We start from the raw sequence: 19,497 nt of genomic DNA, 5'->3' as shown, positions 1-19,497 counted from the left end.
GGTCAAGAGTCCTTACCTAAAATGGTGCGTTCATGAGAATTTTTCATTCGCCATGTAACAGGAAGTAGAATTAACTAGTGCTTATTAAACTAGTAAAGGCATAAATCTTTGCAGAAAAATACTCAGTAGCAAAACAAGAGGATTAATAGGATAATTGTTGGTGGGCGTGGCTTTTTGGCTCAGTGGTGCCCCCTACAATTTTTTGAAAATTCAGCCCCTGCAGCAGGTTTAACCTAGGATTTTGAAAATTCTTGAGCTTGTAAAGCATTGTAAGATCTACAAAAAAGCCTCTTGGACCCATGCTGTAAGACAAAAAGGAAGTCCACCATTTTGATTTTTGTGGTCAAAAAGCAGCATATGGCAGACATCACAATTTTCAAAATTCCTCTTGAGGAATTCATCCAAACACTTTTGTGTTAAGGATATTGTAAGAAGACATGTCATAGTTGAAATTTTCATTAGAAATGTTCATTAATGTAAGGGGCGTGGCCTTGGTGAATTTTTCTTCACCATGAACAGAAAGTAGAATTATCCTGGGCTTAGAAAACGTGTAAAGCCATGAAAATTGGCAGAAAAATACCAAACTATGAAATGAGATGATTGATAGGATGATTGTTGATGGGCGTGGCTTATTGGCTCAGTGGCGCCCCCTACGATATTTGAAAAATTCAGCCCCAGCAGCAGGTTCAACCAAATATTTTCAAAACTCTTGAGCTTATAAAACATTGTAAGATCAAAAAAGCCTCCTGTACCTATGCCGTAAAACAAACAGGAAGTCCGCCAATTTTGATTTTTTGGGGGGGGCAAAAATCTGCATATTGCATGCTTCACAATTTTCAGAATTCCTCTTTGGGAATTCATCCAGACAACTTCATGTTAAGGATATTATTAGAAGACATGTCATTATTCAAACACTCATTGGAATTTTTTCATTCCTGAATGGGGCATGGCCATGATGAATTTTTCTTTGCCATGAAAAGGAAGTAGAATTATCCTGGGCGTAGAAAACTTGTGGAGTCGTGAAAACTGGCACCATTATTCAGAGTGGGCAGGTCAGATGACTGCCTTTTGTGTTTTGGGTGGGCATGGTGTATTCGCTCATTGGTGCCCCCTAAAATTTTTCAAAACATTAGCCCCCACAGTGCATTTTACCTAGGCGTTTGAAAATGCTTCAGCATATCTGTCATCTCTGGACCTTTAAGAAGCCTCTTGGACCCAAACTGTAAAACAAAAACAAGTCTATTTTTGTCATTTTTCATGTTGAAAAGTTCAAATCTTGGTCCTCTCTTAATGGAAACAAAATTAAGGCAATGCTGCCATTTTTTCACGATGCACAGTATTGCAACACATTTAAGGACAGGGTCCAAAAAGCAAACAACTCATTACAAAGTATACTTTGGCAAAACATTAAAGTCATGATAAAAAGGTGGGGGAACTAAAAGAACTGGAAAAATATCTTCAAAAATGAATGATTTAGAGAGAGCAACAGTCTGGATATAAAAGAATTAGGTTTATTATAAAGTGTCTGTAGTCAAGATCTCTTAGACTGTGATCAATAGTTCCCTGTATGCAGAGACAATTCTGACTCCTGCGATTCAACCGTGTCATCATGTCAATCCAAACCCTCTTTCTACAGCTACAGGATTGTTTAATATAAAGGTCAAAACCTTCAGTGACACACCAGATGGCAGCAAAGACCACGTTTTTGTAGCTGTGAGGCTCTGAAGGGTCAAAGTGATGGGAAGACATTGGGGTATCAGCTACAGGTGGATGTATTTGACTGGGACAACCTTTAATTAAAAAAAAAAACTTTAAATTTAGGATGAAATGTATTGTTCTGATTATCAAATGCGATTGTTGCTTGGTCTGGTTGTCTGCTGTTTACTCCTTGAGTTTTGATCATAGAGTGACAACAAGGATACTGTTGGAATCTGAGGAGTCTCGGCTTGTGTCGCAGGAATGAAATATAAAATACTGAGGGTGCTGGATTGGCAGTAAAGTACTGTTTGTATCTGTCTGTTTATCCATAAATACATGGTAAAAAAATCTGAGAGGAGATATCAAAGCATTGAAGATAATAATGAAACAAACGTGTACACATCCTTATCTCTGTATTTTCTCCTCTATCTTCCACACTGATGATTGCAACAATCTGAGAACAGTTAATGCTTTCAGCCACTCAGTCATTTTTCTCCTGTGGAGTGAGCGTGAACTAGAGGGAGAGGGAGTGAGGCTGCAAGCGTGCAAAAGAGAAAGAGAGAGAGAGCAACTGAGCCGAGCAGAGCAGACAGAGGAGCTGTGAGCTGACAATCCAGAGATTTGTTCATTTGTTGGAGCTGCATTCAAAATTTTCAGGGCTAATACCTCACGCTCATTTGGTTTTACTGCCAAAGTAACAGCAAGCTCTGGAAATGAATGAGGGGATCACCTTCTGTATCTGTGAAACTGTGAGTGTTGCAAACCCACAAACCCCATGGGGCAGCACGCTCTGTTGCTGACACTCTATGGTTGCCATACACCCGTGGTCGCGACACATCCCAACGTGCAACGGGTTGCGAGGGCCCGTCATTGCTGCTTGCAGCTTTAGTTAATTTAATTATTTGTTGTATGATACAAGGCACATTAGTGAATGAGTGTGTGTCAGTGTGTGTCAGTGTGTGTGAGTGTGTGTGAGTGTGTGTGAGTGTGTGTCAGTGTGTGTCAGTGTGGGTGGGGGTGTGTCAGTGTGTGTGTGTGTCTGTGTGAGTGTGTGTCAGTGTGTGGGGGTGTGTGTGTGTGTGTGTGAGTGTGTGTGAGTGTGTGTCTGTGTGTGTGAGTGTGTGTCAGTGTGTGTCAGTGTGGGTGAGTGTGTGTCAGTGTGTGTGTGTGTCAGTGTGTGTCAGTGTGTGTCGGGGTGTGTCTGTGTGTGTCAGTGTGTGTCAGTGTGTGTCAGTGTGTGTCTGTGTGTGTCAGTGTGTGTCAGTGTGTGTCAGTGTGTGTCTGTGTGTGTGAGTGTGTGTCAGTGTGTGTCTGTGTGTGTCAGTGTGTGTCAGTGTGTGTCTGTGTGTGTCAGTGTGTGTCAGTGTGTGTCAGTGTGTCTCAGTGTGTGTCTGTGTGTGTGAGTGTGTGTCAGTGTGTGTCGGGGTGTGTCTGTGTGTGTCAGTGTGTGTCAGTGTGTGTCTGTGTGTATTACCCTGTAGTGCGTAGCTCATGGCGCTCAGGCGGTGGTTCATGACCTTCCTGTCGCTCTCGCTGATCTTTCCGGTAGAAACCAGTCGGTCAGACTCTCTCACCTTCTCTACTGCAGCCTGATGAACAGACAGACGTAAGGACACGCCCACAGACAGACGTAAGGACACGCCCACAGACAGACGTAAGGACACGCCCACAGACAGACGTAAGGACACGCCCACAGACAGACGTAAGGACATGCCCACAGACAGACGTAAGGACACGCCCACAGACAGACGTAAGGACACGCCCACAGACAGATGTAAGGACACGCCCACAGACAGACGTAAGGACACGCCCACAGACAGACATAAGGACATGCCCACAGACAGACGTAAGGACACGCCCACAGACAGACGTAAGGACACGCCCACAGATAGACGTAAGGACACGCCCACATCAATAACAGTAATCTGCTTAATGAGCTTAATGAGTCACTCTGCTGCAGACTAACGAGGGAGCCAATCAGCTGATTGATCACTTATTACTGATTGACTACCCTGATTAAACGGAGTCTCTTCTACGGTACCTTCTGGACAGCAATCAGTTCTGGGAAATTTCCCAGCATGCCTCTGTACTCGCTGTTAGTCTCCAACAGGAAGTGAAGGTCCTTCTGGGGCTGGAAAGGTCAGAGGTCAAAGGACACATTAAAAAAGAACATTGGTATAGAAATAAAAAATAAAATTCTCTTTTAAAAACAAGTTTGATTCAGTTTTTGAAGCTTTGAATGTTTCTGAAACCGTCAGAGGGATTAGAATGGCAGCTATTCCAGCAGAAAGTTTAAGAAAACAACCGTTAAATAAACATAATTAGTCTAAATGATTTAACTTAAATCCAGAAAGCTACCCAGAAACATTACACTGAACTCATCCAGCCTCCTGAAACATCACTGACTTTTCTAACAAAAATACAAAACAACTCAAAAACGGTTTTTCATCAGTGAAATGAATCCAACATCTACAAAGCCCAAGTAGCACTTCTTCCTTCAGTTCTTTTCAATTAAATTTAAATATTAAAGGTACAGTGTGTAGAATTTGGCTGCATTTCGCCAAACAGAAACGGTGTACATGGGATATAATGTTTATATATCTATGTGAAGGATGTTAAAATCAGTGCACAATCATCCCCTTTAAACTTTCGTTTTCTTTTTACAAAATTAGAAAAAAGTTTTATAAATTTACATTACCGCGGGTCGCCCCCATGGAGGCTGCCATATTGAACCGCCATGTTGTCTACGGCAACATTTTGGGGACAGAAAGAGCGAAACGCGATTTTTAAATACGAACCTGCCCGCCGGTCCTGAAAGCTACCTGGAAGGCAGCTGGAGAAGAAGACTGACCTATGACCTATAAAAATAATGGTTACAAAAATGAATGAATGAACCCTCACCTCGTCACTGCTGTAAATGATGTCTGGCTCACCATCCTTTTTGGTCTTCACAGGCTCTCGTCGCCTAGTGATGTGACGTTTTGGTAACAGATCGGCTCATTCTGAAATCTGAACGCTAGATGTTGCTAAAATGCCAAATTCTACACACTGTCCCTTTAAAACAAATTTTAAATATAACATAAATAAAAATATTAGAATTAAAATATTGAACTTCAAATAAAATTATTTAAATTAACATATAAAATTAAAACATTAAACTACTTTTAAAAATACAACAAATATAAAAATAAAACATTTAAAAATCTAAGCAGGTGATTAAACAGCTGATTGGTCAGCAGCTCACCTGCTGAGCCACGATTTCTGCGATCTCCTCGTACGTCTGACCAGCGGCCGTCAGAGCATCAGTCAGAGTCTCCTCCCCTGTAACAAGCCATGATGTCATCAGGCCATGATGTCATCAGGACATGATGTCATCAGGCCATAATAAGAGTCTGGTGCTGGTCTCACCTGGATACCTGCTGCTGGTGAAAACACTGGACAGGTCTCTGAGGGCCCGGCCAATCCGCTCGTACTCTTTGGGCAGGGCTGAAAACAGAGACACAGGTGGACAGGTGAGACAGAGGAGGTGAGGTCATGAGGTTTAAGGGGGCGTGGTTACTGTGACACACATACGTCCTGTGCAGCGTTTCCAGTGGGTGTGTCCAACATTCAGCAGCTCTCTGACTCCGCCCTCCATGGCTCTGGTGAAGCGGCTGTAGTGCTCACACTTCTGTTCACTGTAACCATGGAGACAGGATAACGTTTAGATGACAAGGTAATACCTCAGAGTGTCCTTACCACACAGTGGTGGGTCAAGATCTTAGTCCCATAGTCTGACATTACAAGTCAAGATCTTAGTCCCATAGTCTGACATTACAAGTCAAGATCTTAGTCTGACATGACAGTAAGGGTCAAGATCTTGGTCCCATAGTCTGACATGACAGTAAGGGTCAAGATCTTAGTCCCATAGTCTGACATTACAATTCAAGATCTTAGTCCCATAGTCTGACATTACAGTGGCGGGTCAAGATCTTAGTGCCATAGTCTGACATTACAAGTCAAGATCTTAGTCCCTTAGTCTAACATGATGGGTCAAGATCTTAGTCTGACATGATGGGTCAAGATCTTAGTCTGACATGATGGGTCAAGATCTTAGTCTGACATGATTGGTCAAGATCTTAGTCTGACATGATGGGTCAAGATCTTAGTCTAACATAATTGGTCAAGACCTTAGTCTGACATGATAGGTCAAGATCATAGTCTAACATGATTGGTCAAGATCTTAGTCTGACATGATTGGTCAAGATCTTAGTCTGACATGATAGGTCAAGATCTTAGTCTAACATGACAGTAAGGGTCAAGATCTTGGTCGCATAGTCTGACATGACAGTGGCGGGTCAAGATCTTGGTCCCATAGTCTGACATTACAAGTCAAGATCTTAGTCCCATAGTCTGACATTACAAGTCAAGATCTTAGTCCCATAGTCTGACTTTACAAGTCAAGATCTTAGTCCCATAGTCTGACTTTACAAGTCAAGATCTTAGTCCCATAGTCTGACATTACAAGTCAAGATCTTAGTCCCATAGTCTGACATTACAAGTCAAGATCTTAGTCCCATAGTCTGACATTACAAGTCAAGATCTTAGTCTGAAATGACAGTAAGGGTCAAGATCTTGGTTCCATAGTCTGACATGACAGTGGCGGGTCAAGATCTTGGTCCTATAGTCTGACATTACAAGTCAAGATCTTAGTGCCATAGTCTGACATTACAAGTCAAGATCTTAGTCTGACATGACAGTGGTGGGTCAAGATCTCGGTCCATTAGTCTGACATGACAGTGGCGGGTCAAGATCTTGGTCCTATAGTCTGACATTACAAGTCAAGATCTTAGTGCCACAGTCTGACATTACAAGTCAAGATCTTAGTCTGACATGACAGTAAGGGTCAAGATCTTGGTCCCATAGTCTGACATGACAGTGGCGGGGCAAGATCTTAGTCCCATAGTCTGACATTACAAGTCAAGATCTTAGTCCCATAGTCTGACATTACAAGTCAAGATCTTAGTCCCATAGTCTGACATTACAAGTCAAGATCTTAGTGCCATAGTCTGACATTACAAGTCAAGATCTTAGTCTGACATGACAGTAAGGGTCAAGATCTTGGTCCCATAGTCTGACATTACAAGTCAAGATCTTAGTCCCATAGTCTGACATTACAAGTCAAGATCTTAGTCTGACATGACAGTAAGGGTCAAGATCTTAGTCCCATAGTCTGACATTACAATTCAAGATCTTAGTCCCATAGTCTGACATTACAGTGGCGGGTCAAGATCTTAGTGCCATAGTCTGACATTACAAGTCAAGATCTTAGTCCCTTAGTCTAACATGATGGGTCAAGATCTTAGTCTGACATGATGGGTCAAGATCTTAGTCTGACATGATGGGTCAAGATCTTAGTCTGACATGATTGGTCAAGATCTTAGTCTGACATGATGGGTCAAGATCTTAGTCTAACATAATTGGTCAAGACTTTAGTCTGACATGATAGGTCAAGATCATAGTCTAACATGATTGGTCAAGATCTTAGTCTGACATGATAGGTCAAGATCTTAGTCTAACATGACAGTAAGGGTCAAGATCTTGGTCGCATAGTCTGACATGACAGTGGCGGGTCAAGATCTTGGTCCCATAGTCTGACATTACAAGTCAAGATCTTAGTCTGACATGACAGTAAGGGTCAATATCTTGGTCCTATAGTCTGACATGACAGTGGCGGGTAAAGATCTTGGTCCCATAGTCTGACATTACAAGTCAAGATCTTAGTCCCATAGTCTGACATTACAAGTCAAGATCTTAGTCCCATAGTCTGACTTTACAAGTCAAGATCTTAGTCCCATAGTCTGACTTTACAAGTCAAGATCTTAGTCCCATAGTCTGACATTACAAGTCAAGATCTTAGTCCCATAGTCTGACATTAGAAGTCGAGATCTTGGTCCCATAGTCTGACATTACAAGTCAAGATCTTAGTCTGACATGACAGTAAGGGTCAAGATCTTGGTTCCATAGTCTGACATGACAGTGGCGGGTCAAGATCTTGGTCCTATAGTCTGACATTACAAGTCAAGATCTTAGTGCCATAGTCTGACATTACAAGTCAAGATCTTAGTCCCATAGTCTGACATTACAAGTCAAGATCTTAGTCCCATAGTCTGACTTTACAAGTCAAGATCTTAGTCCCATAGTCTGACTTTACAAGTCAAGATCTTAGTCCCATAGTCTGACATTACAAGTCAAGATCTTAGTCCCATAGTCTGACATTACAAGTCGAGATCTTGGTCCCATAGTCTGACATTACAAGTCAAGATCTTAGTCTGACATGACAGTAAGGGTCAAGATCTTGGTTCCATAGTCTGACATGACAGTGGCGGGTCAAGATCTTGGTCCTATAGTCTGACATTACAAGTCAAGATCTTAGTGCCATAGTCTGACATTACAAGTCAAGATCTTAGTCTGACATGACAGTGGTGGGTCAAGATCTCGGTCCATTAGTCTGACATGACAGTGGCGGGTCAAGATCTTGGTCCTATAGTCTGACATTACAAGTCAAGATCTTAGTGCCACAGTCTGACATTACAAGTCAAGATCTTAGTCTGACATGACAGTAAGGGTCAAGATCTTGGTCCCATAGTCTGACATGACAGTGGCCGGTCAAGATCTTAGTCCCATAGTCTGACATTACAAGTCAAGATCTTAGTCCCATAGTCTGACATTACAAGTCAAGATCTTAGTCCCATAGTCTGACATTACAAGTTAAGATCTTAGTGCCATAGTCTGACATTACAAGTCAAGATCTTAGTCTGACATGACAGTGGCGGGTCAAGATCTTGGTCCCATAGTCTGACATTACAAGTCAAGATCTTAGTCCCATAGTCTGACATTACAAGTCAAGATCTTAGTCCCATAGTCTGACATTACAAGTCAAGATCTTAGTCCCATAGTCTGGCATTACAAGTTAAGATCTTAGTGCCATAGTCTGACATTACAAGTCAAGATCTTAGTCCCATAGTCTGACATTACAAGTTAAGATCTTAGTGCCATAGTCTGACATTACAAGTCAAGATCTTAGTCCCATAGTCTGACATGACAGTAAGGGTCAAGATCTTGGTCCCATAGTCTGACATTACAAGTCAAGATCTTAGTCCCATAGTCTGACATTACAAGTTAAGATCTTAGTGCCATAGTCTGACATTACAAGTCAAGATCTTAGTCTGACATGACAGTGGTGGGTCAAGATCTTAGTCCCATAGTCTGACATTACAAGTCAAGATCTTAGTCTGACATGACGGGTCAAGATCTTAGTCTGACAGTGGCGGGTCAAGATCTTAGTCTAACATGATTGGTCAAGATCTTAGTCTGACATGATGGGTCAAGATCTTAGTCCAACATGATTGGTCAAGATCTTAGTCCGACTTGATGGGTCAAGATCTTGGTCCCATAGTCTGACAAGGAGCCAATGTCTATGACCAGAAAAATCATGTAGTCTTAGCCAGCCTTAACAGCCTGATTGGCTAGTTGACTGACGGATAGACTGATTTGATTGGTCAGGGGATCGGTCCATTGATCTAGATTGACTTACACCTCAGCTGCATCGAGCTCAGGGGCCTCAGGCTCCACCAGACTGAAGATCAGGGGTCCCACCATCTCGTCTTTCTCTGCCTTCCGTTTTCCCGCCTTCCACTCCTGTATCATCAAACATTGGTTCAGCCAATCAGGAGACAGCAGTGTTCTCAAGTGGGGGGGTGGGGTTAACCTACTTTCTCATCCCTGTAGGTGAGGAAGAGCTGGAAGACGTCGCTCTGGGAGACCACCGGGTGGCGACACATGCGGGTCATCCATGACTGCAGCTGCTCCATCCTCATCCTGATGAAGTCGTCATGGAAACGACCTGAAAGAAAGGGTCTGTTCTTAAACGCATTGACCTGGTGTAGATGTATGGTCGTCATGGTGACATCTTACCCGTGACCTGTTTGTCAGGAAGAGGGGGGAGGGGCAGGGCGGAGCCAAACTTCTCCAGAAGACGTTCGTACAGCCAATCAAAGTGCTTATAGCGATGATTGACAGGTCTGCTAGTGGTCTGCAGGAGGGTAAAGGTCAGAATAATCAATGATCAATGTAATCAAAAATCAGTGGAATCAATATGATTAAAATAAGAATATTAAAAAAGTCTATATTATCTAAATGATTGAGGGAATCAAGGAGACTGGATATTTATAGTGGTCTACATGTCTATGCTGGACTGGTCTGGATCATGTCAGTCCTATCTGTATATTTATAGTGGTCTACATGTCTATGTTGGACTGGTCTGGATCATGTCAGTCCTATCTGTATATTTATAGTGGTCTACATGTCTATGTTGGACTGGTCTGGATCATGTCAGTCCTATCTGTATATTTATAGTGGTCTATATGTCTATGTTGGGCTGGTCTGGTAGTCTGGATCATGTCAGTCCTATCTGTATATTTATAGTGGTCTACATGTCTATGTTGGACTGGTCTGGTAGTCTGGATCATGTCAGTCCTATCTGTATATTTATAGTGGTCTACATGTCTATGTTGGGCTGGTCTGGTAGTCTGGATCATGTCAGTCCTATCTGTATATTTATAGTGGTCTACATGTCTATGTTGGACTCGTCTGGTAGTCTGGATCATGTCAGTCCTATCTGTATATTTATAGTGGTCTACATGTCTATGTTGGACTCGTCTGGTAGTCTGGATCATGTCAGTCCTATCTGTATATTTATAGTGGTCTACATGTCTATGTTGGACTGGTCTGGTAGTCTGGATCATGTCAGTCCTATCTGTATATTTATAGTGGTCTACATGTCTATGTTGGACTGGTCTGGATCATGTCAGTCCTATCTGTATATTTATAGTGGTCTACATGTCTATGTTGGACTGGTCTGGTAGTCTGGATCATGTCAGTCCTATCTGTATATTTATAGTGGTCTACATGTCTTTGTTGGGCTGGTCTGGTAGTCTGGATCATGTCAGTCCTATCTGTATATTTATAGTGGTCTACATGTCTATGTTGGGCTGGTCTGGTAGTCTGGTCTTTATAGTGGTCTAGATTCTTACGTTGGGGGTGATCTGGTAGTCGATGAAGCTCTTCAGTCCGTACAGTTTGGATTCTTTCTTGGGATCTGCAACCAAACAGTCCAAGGGATCTGATGGGTACAGCCATACTGGACCCACTTCTCCAACCTAATTGGCCAATAAACAGGAACCAATCAGAGCACAGAAACCATTGATATAAAATGCTGTGATCAACTGAAATGATTACTCACATAAACAGGAAGTCTGTCCCTCTCATTAGCTGGAGGTTTAGCTAACAGGAAGACTTCTGGACTTGGACCTTTGGAGAACGGAAACCTGCAAGCAAAGACGCTCACTCTGATCAGGGGGATGTACCGAAACCTACCAGATTTTAACAGGATCTACTGAGACCCACAAAGATTTAAAATGATCTACTGAGATCTCCCAACATCGAACATAATCTACAGAAACCTACCAACTTTTAACAGGATCTAATGAGATCTGTTAACATTTTTACAGGATCTGCTGAGATCTTCCAGCCTTTGGGGGGATCTTCTTTGGTCTACCAACATCTAAATGGATCTAATGTAATCTACCAGCCTTGGGAAGGATCTACTGTGATCTATGTTGAGATCTACAGGCACTGAACAGGATCTCCTGAGACTGATCAACATCTAAATGGATCTAATGTGATCTACCAGCCTTTAAAAGGATCTACTGTGACCTTCCAGCCTTGGTTGGATCTTCTGAGGGCTACCAACATTTGAATTGATCTAAAGAGATCTACCAGTAATGAACAGGATCTACTGAGACCTACCAACAGTTAACAGGATCTACTGGGATCTATACGCACTCATAGGTCTAGAGTGAGACTGCCCGATTTGTTGGGATCAACTGAGATTTATGTGTAACTTGGCTGACCTACTAAGGACTATTGGGATTGACATCTACCGAGCCTTGTAGGGTCTACTGAGCTTTTCTGAGATCTTGTTGGTTTCACAGTGATCTATCAAACTTTGATAGGATCAACAAGATCTTCTCAGACATGAAAGGATCTAATGTGATCTACTAAGACTGGATTTGTGCTACTAAGCCTTGCCAAGGACTTGTTTGCTCTGATGTGGATCTACTGAGGGCTGGTATTTACTTGTTGAGGGAGATCTTTACTGTAGAACCACGACCTGAAGCCCCACTCTCATCCTCCACCTGATCATCACCACGGTAACCACCCTCTGATTGGTCATCCCAGTCATCATCCCACTCATCATCATAGATGTCGCCCTCTGCTGTAGATAGGGATCAGATATTCTGGTGTTATCACTGAAGTAAACTTTATTTAAAAATGATCAGAAACAACATCAGCTTATCCGTGTTACCTGGGTTATAGCCACGCCCATCCCATCCTTCTGCTGTGTTACTGACTGAAGCCCCACCCCCTGGCCAGGACTGCTCACCTCCTGTTCCACCACCGATAACCTGCAACATCAGCAACAACACCAGCAAAGTCAAAAAATCCAACCAGCATCGTCAACAAAACCAAACCAGCAACATCAACCAAAAAAAACAGCAATGTCAAAAAAAATCCAACCAGCAACGTCAACAAAACCAAACCAGCAACATCAACCAAAAAAAACAGCAATGTCAAAAAAAATCCAACCAGCAACGTCAACAAAACCAAACCAGCAACATCAACAAAAAAAAAAAAAAGAAACAGCAATGTCAAAAAAAAATCCAACCACCAACATCAACAAAACAAAACCAGCAATGTCAAGAAAAATCCAACCAGCAACATCAACAAAACCAACCAGCAACATCAACAAAATCCAACCAGCAACATCAACAAAACAAAACCAGCAATGTCAAAAAAAAAAATCCAACCACCAACATCAACAAAACCAAACCAGCAACAACAACAAAATCCAACCAGCAACATCAACAAAACAAAACCAGCAATGTCAAAAAAATCCAACCAGCAACATCAACAAAACCAACCAGCAACATCAACAAAATCCAACCAGCAACATCAACAAAACAAAACCAGCAATGTCAAAAAAAAAATCCAACCAGCAACGTCAACAAAACCAAACCAGCAACATCAACAACAAAAAAGAAACAGCAATGTCAAAAAAAAAATCCAACCACCAACATCAACAAAACAAACCAGCAACATCAACAAAACAAAACCAGCAATGTCAAAAAAAATCCAACAAGCAACATCAACAAAACCAACCAGCAACATCAACAAAATCCAATCAGCAACATCAACTAAACAAAACCAGCAATGTCAAAAAGAAAATCCAACCAGCAACATCAACAAAACAAAACCAGCAATGTCAAAAAAAAAATCCAACCAGCAACGTCAACAAAACCAAACCAGCAACATCAACAAAACAAAACCAGCAATGTCAAAAAAAATTCAACCAGCAACATCAACAAAACCAACCAGCAACATCAACAAAACCCAACCAGCAATGTCAACAAAATCCACCCAGCAATATCAACAAAACCAAACCATCAATGTCAAAAAAATCCAACCAGCAACATCAACAAAACCAAACCACCAACATCAACAAAACAAAACCAGCAACATCAACAAAACAAAAGCAGCAATCCAGCAACGTCAACAGAATTAAACCAGCAAAGTCAACAAAACCAAACAAGCAATGTCAAAAAAATCCAACCAGCAACATCAACAAAAAAACCCAGCAATGTCAGAAAAAAAAATCCAACCACCAACATCAACAAAATCCAACCAGCAACATCAACAAAACCAAACCAGCAATGTCAAAAAAAAACCAAACCAGCAACATCAACAAAACCAAACCAGCAATGTCAAAAAATCCAACCAGCAACATCAACAAAATCCAACCAGCAACATCAACAAAACAAATCCAGCAATGTAAAAAAAAATCCAACCAGCAACATCAACAAAATTCAACCAGCAACAGCAACAAAACAAAACCAGCAATGTCAAAAAATCCAACCAGCAACGTCAACAAAACCAAACCAGCAACATCAACCAAAAAAAAACAGCAATGTCAAAAAGAATCCAACCAGCAACGTCAACAAAACCAAACCAGCAACATCAACAAAAAAAAAGAAACAGCAATGTCAAAAAAAATCCAACCAGCAACATCAACAAAACCAACCAGCAACATCAACAAAATCCAACCAGCAACATCAACAAAACAAAACCAGCAATGTCAAAAAAAATCCAACCAGCAACATAAACAAAAACAAAACCAGCAATGTCAAAAAAAATCCAACCAGCAACATCAACAAAACCAACCAGCAACATCAACAAAATCCAACCAGCAACATCAACAAAACAAAACCAGCAATGTCAAAAAAAAAAATCCAACCAGCAACATCAACAAAACCAAACCAGCAACATCAACAAAAAAAAAGAAACAGCAATGTCAAAAAAAATCCAACCACCAACATCAACAAAACAAACCAGCAACATCAACAAAACAAAACCAGCAATGTCAAAAAAAATCCAACAAGCAACATCAACAAAACCAACCAGCAACATCAACAAAATCCAACCAGCAACATCAACAAAATCCAACCAGCAACATCAACAAAACAAAACCAGCAATGTCAAAAAGAAAATCCAACCAGCAACGTCAACAAAACCAAACCAGCAACATCAACAAAACAAAACCAGCAATGTCAAAAAAAAATTCAACCAGCAACATCAACAAAACCAACCAGCAACATCAACAAAACCCAACCAGCAATGTCAACAATATCCACCCAGCAATATCAATAAAACCAAACCATCAATGTCAAAAAAATCCACACCAGCAACATCAACAAAACCAAACCACCAACATCAACAAAACAAAACCAGCAACATCAACAAAACAAAAGCAGCAATGTCAAAAAAATCCAACCAGCAACATCAACAAAACCATCCAGCAACGTCAACAGAATTAAACCAGCAAAGTCAACAAAACCAAACTAGCAATGTCAAAAAAATCCAACCAGCAACATCAACAAAACCAAACCAGCAATGTCAGAAAAAAAAATCCAACCACCAACATCAACAAAATCCAACCAGCAACATCAACAAAACCAAACCAGCAATGTCAAAAAAAACCAAACCAGCAACATCAACAAAACCAAACCAGCAATGTCAAAAAATCCAACCAGCAACATCAACAAAATCCAACCAGCAACATCAACAAAACAAAACCAGCAATGTCAAAAAAAATCCAACCAGCAACATCAACAGAATTAAACCAGCAAAGTCAACAAAACCAAACAAGCAATGTCAAAAAAATCCAACCAGCAACATCAACAAAAAAACCCAGCAATGTCAGAAAAAAAATCCAACCACCAACATCAACAAAATCCAACCAGCAACATCAACAAAACCAAACCAGCAATGTCAAAAAAAAAACCAAACCAGCAACATCAACAAAACCAAACCAGCAATGTCAAAAAATCCAACCAGCAACATCAACAAAATCCAACCAGCAACATCAACAAAACAAAACCAGCAATGTAAAAAAAATCCAACCAGCAACATCAACAAAACAAAACCAGCAATGTAAAAAAAATCCAACCACCAACATCAACAAAATTCAACCAGCAACAGCAACAAAACAAAACCAGCAATGTCAAAAAATCCAACCAGCAACGTCAACAAAACCAAACCAGCAACATCAACAAAAAAAAGAAACAGCAATGTCAAAAAAAATCCAACCAGCAACATCAACAAAACCAACCAGCAACATCAACAAAATCCAACCAGCAACATCAACAAAACAAAACCAGCAATGTCAAAAAAAATCCAACCAGCAACGTCAACAAAACCAAACCAGCAACATAAACAAAAAAAAACAGCAATGTCAAAAAAAAAATCCAACCACCAACATCAACAAAACAAAACCAGCAATGTCAAAAAAAATCCAACCAGCAACATCAACAAAACCAACCAGCAACATCAACAAAATCCAACCAGCAACATCAACAAAACAAAACCAGCAATGTCAAAAAAAAAAAAATCCAACCAGCAACGTCAACAAAACCAAACCAGCAACATCAACAAAAAAAAAAAGAAACAGCAATGTCAAAAAAAATCCAACCACCAACATCAACAAAACAAACCAGCAACATCAACAAAACAAAACCAGCAATGTCAAAAAAAATCCAACAAGCAACATCAACAAAACCAACCAGCAACATCAACAAAATCCAACCAGCAACATCAACAAAACAAAACCAGCAATGTCAAAAAGAAAATCCAACCAGCAACGTCAACAAAACCAAACCAGCAACATCAACAAAACAAAACCAGCAATGTCAAAAAAATATTCAACCAGCAACATCAACAAAACCAACCAGCAACATCAACAAAACCCAACCAGCAATGTCAACAATATCCACCCAGCAATATCAACAAAACCAAACCATCAATGTCAAAAAAATCCAACCAGCAACATCAACAAAACCAAACCACCAACATCAACAAAACAAAACCAGCAACATCAACAAAACAAAAGCAGCAATGTCAAAAAATCCAACCAGCAACATCAACAAAATCCACCCAGCAACATTCACAAAATCCAACCAGCAACATCAAAACAATCCAACTAGCAATGTCAAAAAAAACAAACCAGCAACGTCAAAAAAATCCAACCAGCAACGTCAAAAAAATCCAACCAGCAATGTCAACAAAACCATCCAGCAACGTCAACAGAATTAAACCAGCAAAGTCAACAAAACCAAACAAGCAATGTCAAAAAAATCCAACCAGCAACATCAACAAAAAAACCCAGCAATGTCAGGAAAAAAAATCCAACCACCAACATCAACAAAATCCAACCAGCAACATCAACAAAACCAAACCAGCAATGTCAAAAAAAAACCAAACCAGCAACATCAACAAAACCAAACCAGCAATGTCAAAAAAAATCCAACCAGCAACATCAACAAAATCCAACCAGCAACACCAATAAAACAAAACCAGCAATGTAAGAAAAAAATCCAACCAGCAACATCAACAAAATTCAACCAGCAACAAAACAAAACCAGCAATGTCAAAAAAATCCAACCAGCAACATCAACAAAACAAAACCAGCAATGTCAAAAAAATCCAACCAGCAACATCAACAAAATTCAACCAGCAACAGCAACAAAACAAAACCAGCAATGTCAAAAAAATCCAACCAGCAACATCAACAAAATTCAACCAGCAACAGCAACAAAACAAAACCAGCAATGTCAAAAAAAATCCAACCAGCAACATCAACAAAACCAACCAGCAACATCAACAAAATCCAACCAGCAACATCAACAAAACAAAACCAGCAATGTCAAAAAGAAAATCCAACCAGCAACATCAACAAAATCCAACCAGCAACATCAACAAAACAAAACCAGCAAAGTCAAAAGAAATCCAACCAGCAACTTCAACAAAACCAAACCACATCAAAAAAACCAAACCAGCAATGTCAAAAAAATCCAACCAGCAATGTCAACAAAATCCAACCAGCAATATCAACAAAACCAAACCAGCAACGTCAAAAAATCCAACCAGCAACATCAACAAAACCATCCAGCAACGTCAGCAGAATCAAACCAGCAAAGTCAACAAAACCAAACCAGCAACGTCAAAAAAATCCAACCAGCAACTTCAACCAAACCAAACAAGCAATGTCAACAAACCCAAAACAGCAATGTCAAGAAAAAAACAAACCAGCAACGTCAAAAAAATCCAACCAGCAATGTCAACAAAACCAAACCAGCAATGTTGAAAAAATCCAACTAGCAATGTCAACAAAACCAAACCAGCAATGTCAAAAAATCCAACCAGTAATGTCAACAAAACCAAACCAGCAATGTCAACAAAACCAAACCAGCAATGTCAACAAAACCAAACCAGCAATGTCGAAAAAATCCAACCAGCAATGTCAACAAAACAAAACCAGCAATGTCAACAAAACCAAACCAGCAATGTCAACAAAACCAAACCAGCAACGTCAAAAAAATCCAACCAGCAATGTCAACAAAACCAAACCACCAATGTCAACAAAACCAAACCAGCAATGTCAACAAAACCAAACCAGCAACAGCAACCTTAAAAACAAGCAATGTCAACAAAACCATCCAGCAATGTCAGCAGAATCAAACCAGCAATGTCAACAAAACCAAACCAGCAACGTCAAAAAAATCCAACCAGCAACTTCAACCAAACCAAACAAGCAATGTCGACAAACCCAAAACAGCAATGTCAAGAAAAAAAACAAACCAGCAACGTCAAAAAAATCCAACCAGCAATGTCAACAAAACCAAACCAGCAATGTTGAAAAAATCCAACTAGCAATGTCAACAAAACCAAACCAGCAATGTCAAAAAAATCCAACCAGTAATGTCAACAAAACCAAACCAGCAATGTCAACAAAACCAAACCAGCAATGTCAACAAAACCAAACCAGCAATGTTGAAAAAATCCAACCAGCAATGTCAACAAAACCAAACCACCAATGTCAACAAAACCAAACCAGCAATGTCAACAAAACCAAACCAGCAACAGCAACCTTAAAAACAAGCAACGTCAACACCAAAACCAGCGATGTTGACAACATCACTGATGTTAACTCACCTGTAGGTATCACCTGTAGGTCACTGATTCTAACTCACCTGTAGGTCACTGATGCTAACTCACCTGTAGGTCACTGATGCTAACTCACCTGTAGGTATCACCTGTATGTCACTGATGCTAACTCACCTGTAGGTATCACCTGTATGTCACTGATGCTAACTCACCTGTAGGCATCACCTGTATGTCACTGATGCTAACTCACCTGTAAGTATCACCTGTATGTCACTGATGCTAACTCACCTGTAGGTATCACCTGTAGGTCACTGATGTTGACTCACCTGTAGGTATCACCTGTAGGTCACTGATTCTAACTCACCTGTAGGTCACTGATGCTAACTCACCTGTAGGTCACTGATTCTAACTCACCTGTAGGTCACTGATGCTAACTCACCTGTATGTCACTGATGCTAACTCACCTGTAGGTATCACCTGTATGTCACTGATGCTAACTCACCTGTAGGTATCACCTGTATGTCACTGATGTAATCTCACCTGTAGGTATCACCTGTATGTCACTGATGTAATCTCACCTGTAGGTATCACCTGTATGTCACTGATGTAATCTCACCTGTAGGTATCACCTGTATGTCACTGATGCTAACTCACCTGTAGGTATCCCTCAGGTACCAGGCCTCGTCTACCAGCAGTGTCCTGAGCTTCAATCCATCCTCCACCAACCGTCTGCACACAGAGTTAGGATTAGCCAGCCAGTGTGTATGTAGTTTAGTTGATACATTCTTAATGTAGTTTTAGCTGTTGTAGTTTGAGCTGTTGTAGTTTGTTTTAGCTGTTGTAGTTTTAACTGTTGTAGTTTTAGCTGTTGTAGTTTGTTTGAGCTGTTGTAGTTTTAGCTGTTGTAGTTTGTTTTAGCTGATGTCCTTTGTTTTAGCTGTTGTAGTTTGTTTTAGCTGTTGTAGTTTTAGCTGTTGTAGTTTGTTTTAGCTGATGTCCTTTGTTTTAGCTGTTGTAGTTTGTTTTAGCTGTTGTAGTTTGTTTTAGCTGTTGTAGTTTGTTTTAGCTGTTGTAGTTTGTTTTAGCTGATGTAGTTTGTTTTAGCTGATATAGTTTGATGATAGTAATTGTCACTGTTTTTTTGTTAGTCTGTATTTGGTTTTAAATTGATGTAGTTTGTCCATAGTTTGTTTGTAGTTT

The 19,497-nt window shown here is 40.5% G+C and overlaps 1 protein-coding gene across 3 annotated transcripts in view; it reads right to left on the bottom strand.

Annotated features, from left to right (window-relative positions):
• LOC121506320 (sorting nexin-9-like) overlaps positions 1-19,497 on the bottom strand; it is a 45,988-nt gene that overhangs the window by 6,336 nt on the left and 20,155 nt on the right. For all 3 annotated transcript variants that reach the window (XM_041782081.1, XM_041782080.1, XM_041782082.1), the window contains 13 exons: positions 18,952-19,026; positions 12,107-12,206; positions 11,878-12,016; positions 10,982-11,066; positions 10,773-10,898; positions 9,655-9,772; positions 9,453-9,583; positions 9,275-9,378; positions 5,272-5,375; positions 5,107-5,184; positions 4,943-5,019; positions 3,740-3,829; positions 3,173-3,287 (listed from right to left, as the gene is read on the bottom strand). In XM_041782081.1, the coding sequence (XP_041638015.1) occupies positions 3,173-3,287; positions 3,740-3,829; positions 4,943-5,019; positions 5,107-5,184; positions 5,272-5,375; positions 9,275-9,378; positions 9,453-9,583; positions 9,655-9,772; positions 10,773-10,898; positions 10,982-11,066; positions 11,878-12,016; positions 12,107-12,206; positions 18,952-19,026 (1,342 nt within the window). The remainder of the gene's footprint in view (positions 1-3,172; positions 3,288-3,739; positions 3,830-4,942; positions 5,020-5,106; positions 5,185-5,271; positions 5,376-9,274; positions 9,379-9,452; positions 9,584-9,654; positions 9,773-10,772; positions 10,899-10,981; positions 11,067-11,877; positions 12,017-12,106; positions 12,207-18,951; positions 19,027-19,497) is intronic.

This window comes from Cheilinus undulatus, linkage group 24 (assembly GCF_018320785.1).
Source record: "Cheilinus undulatus linkage group 24, ASM1832078v1, whole genome shotgun sequence".
Taxonomy (NCBI): domain Eukaryota; kingdom Metazoa; phylum Chordata; class Actinopteri; order Labriformes; family Labridae; genus Cheilinus; species Cheilinus undulatus.
Note: the sequence above shows the minus strand (reverse complement) of the source record. Positions and strands in the feature narration are given on the sequence as shown.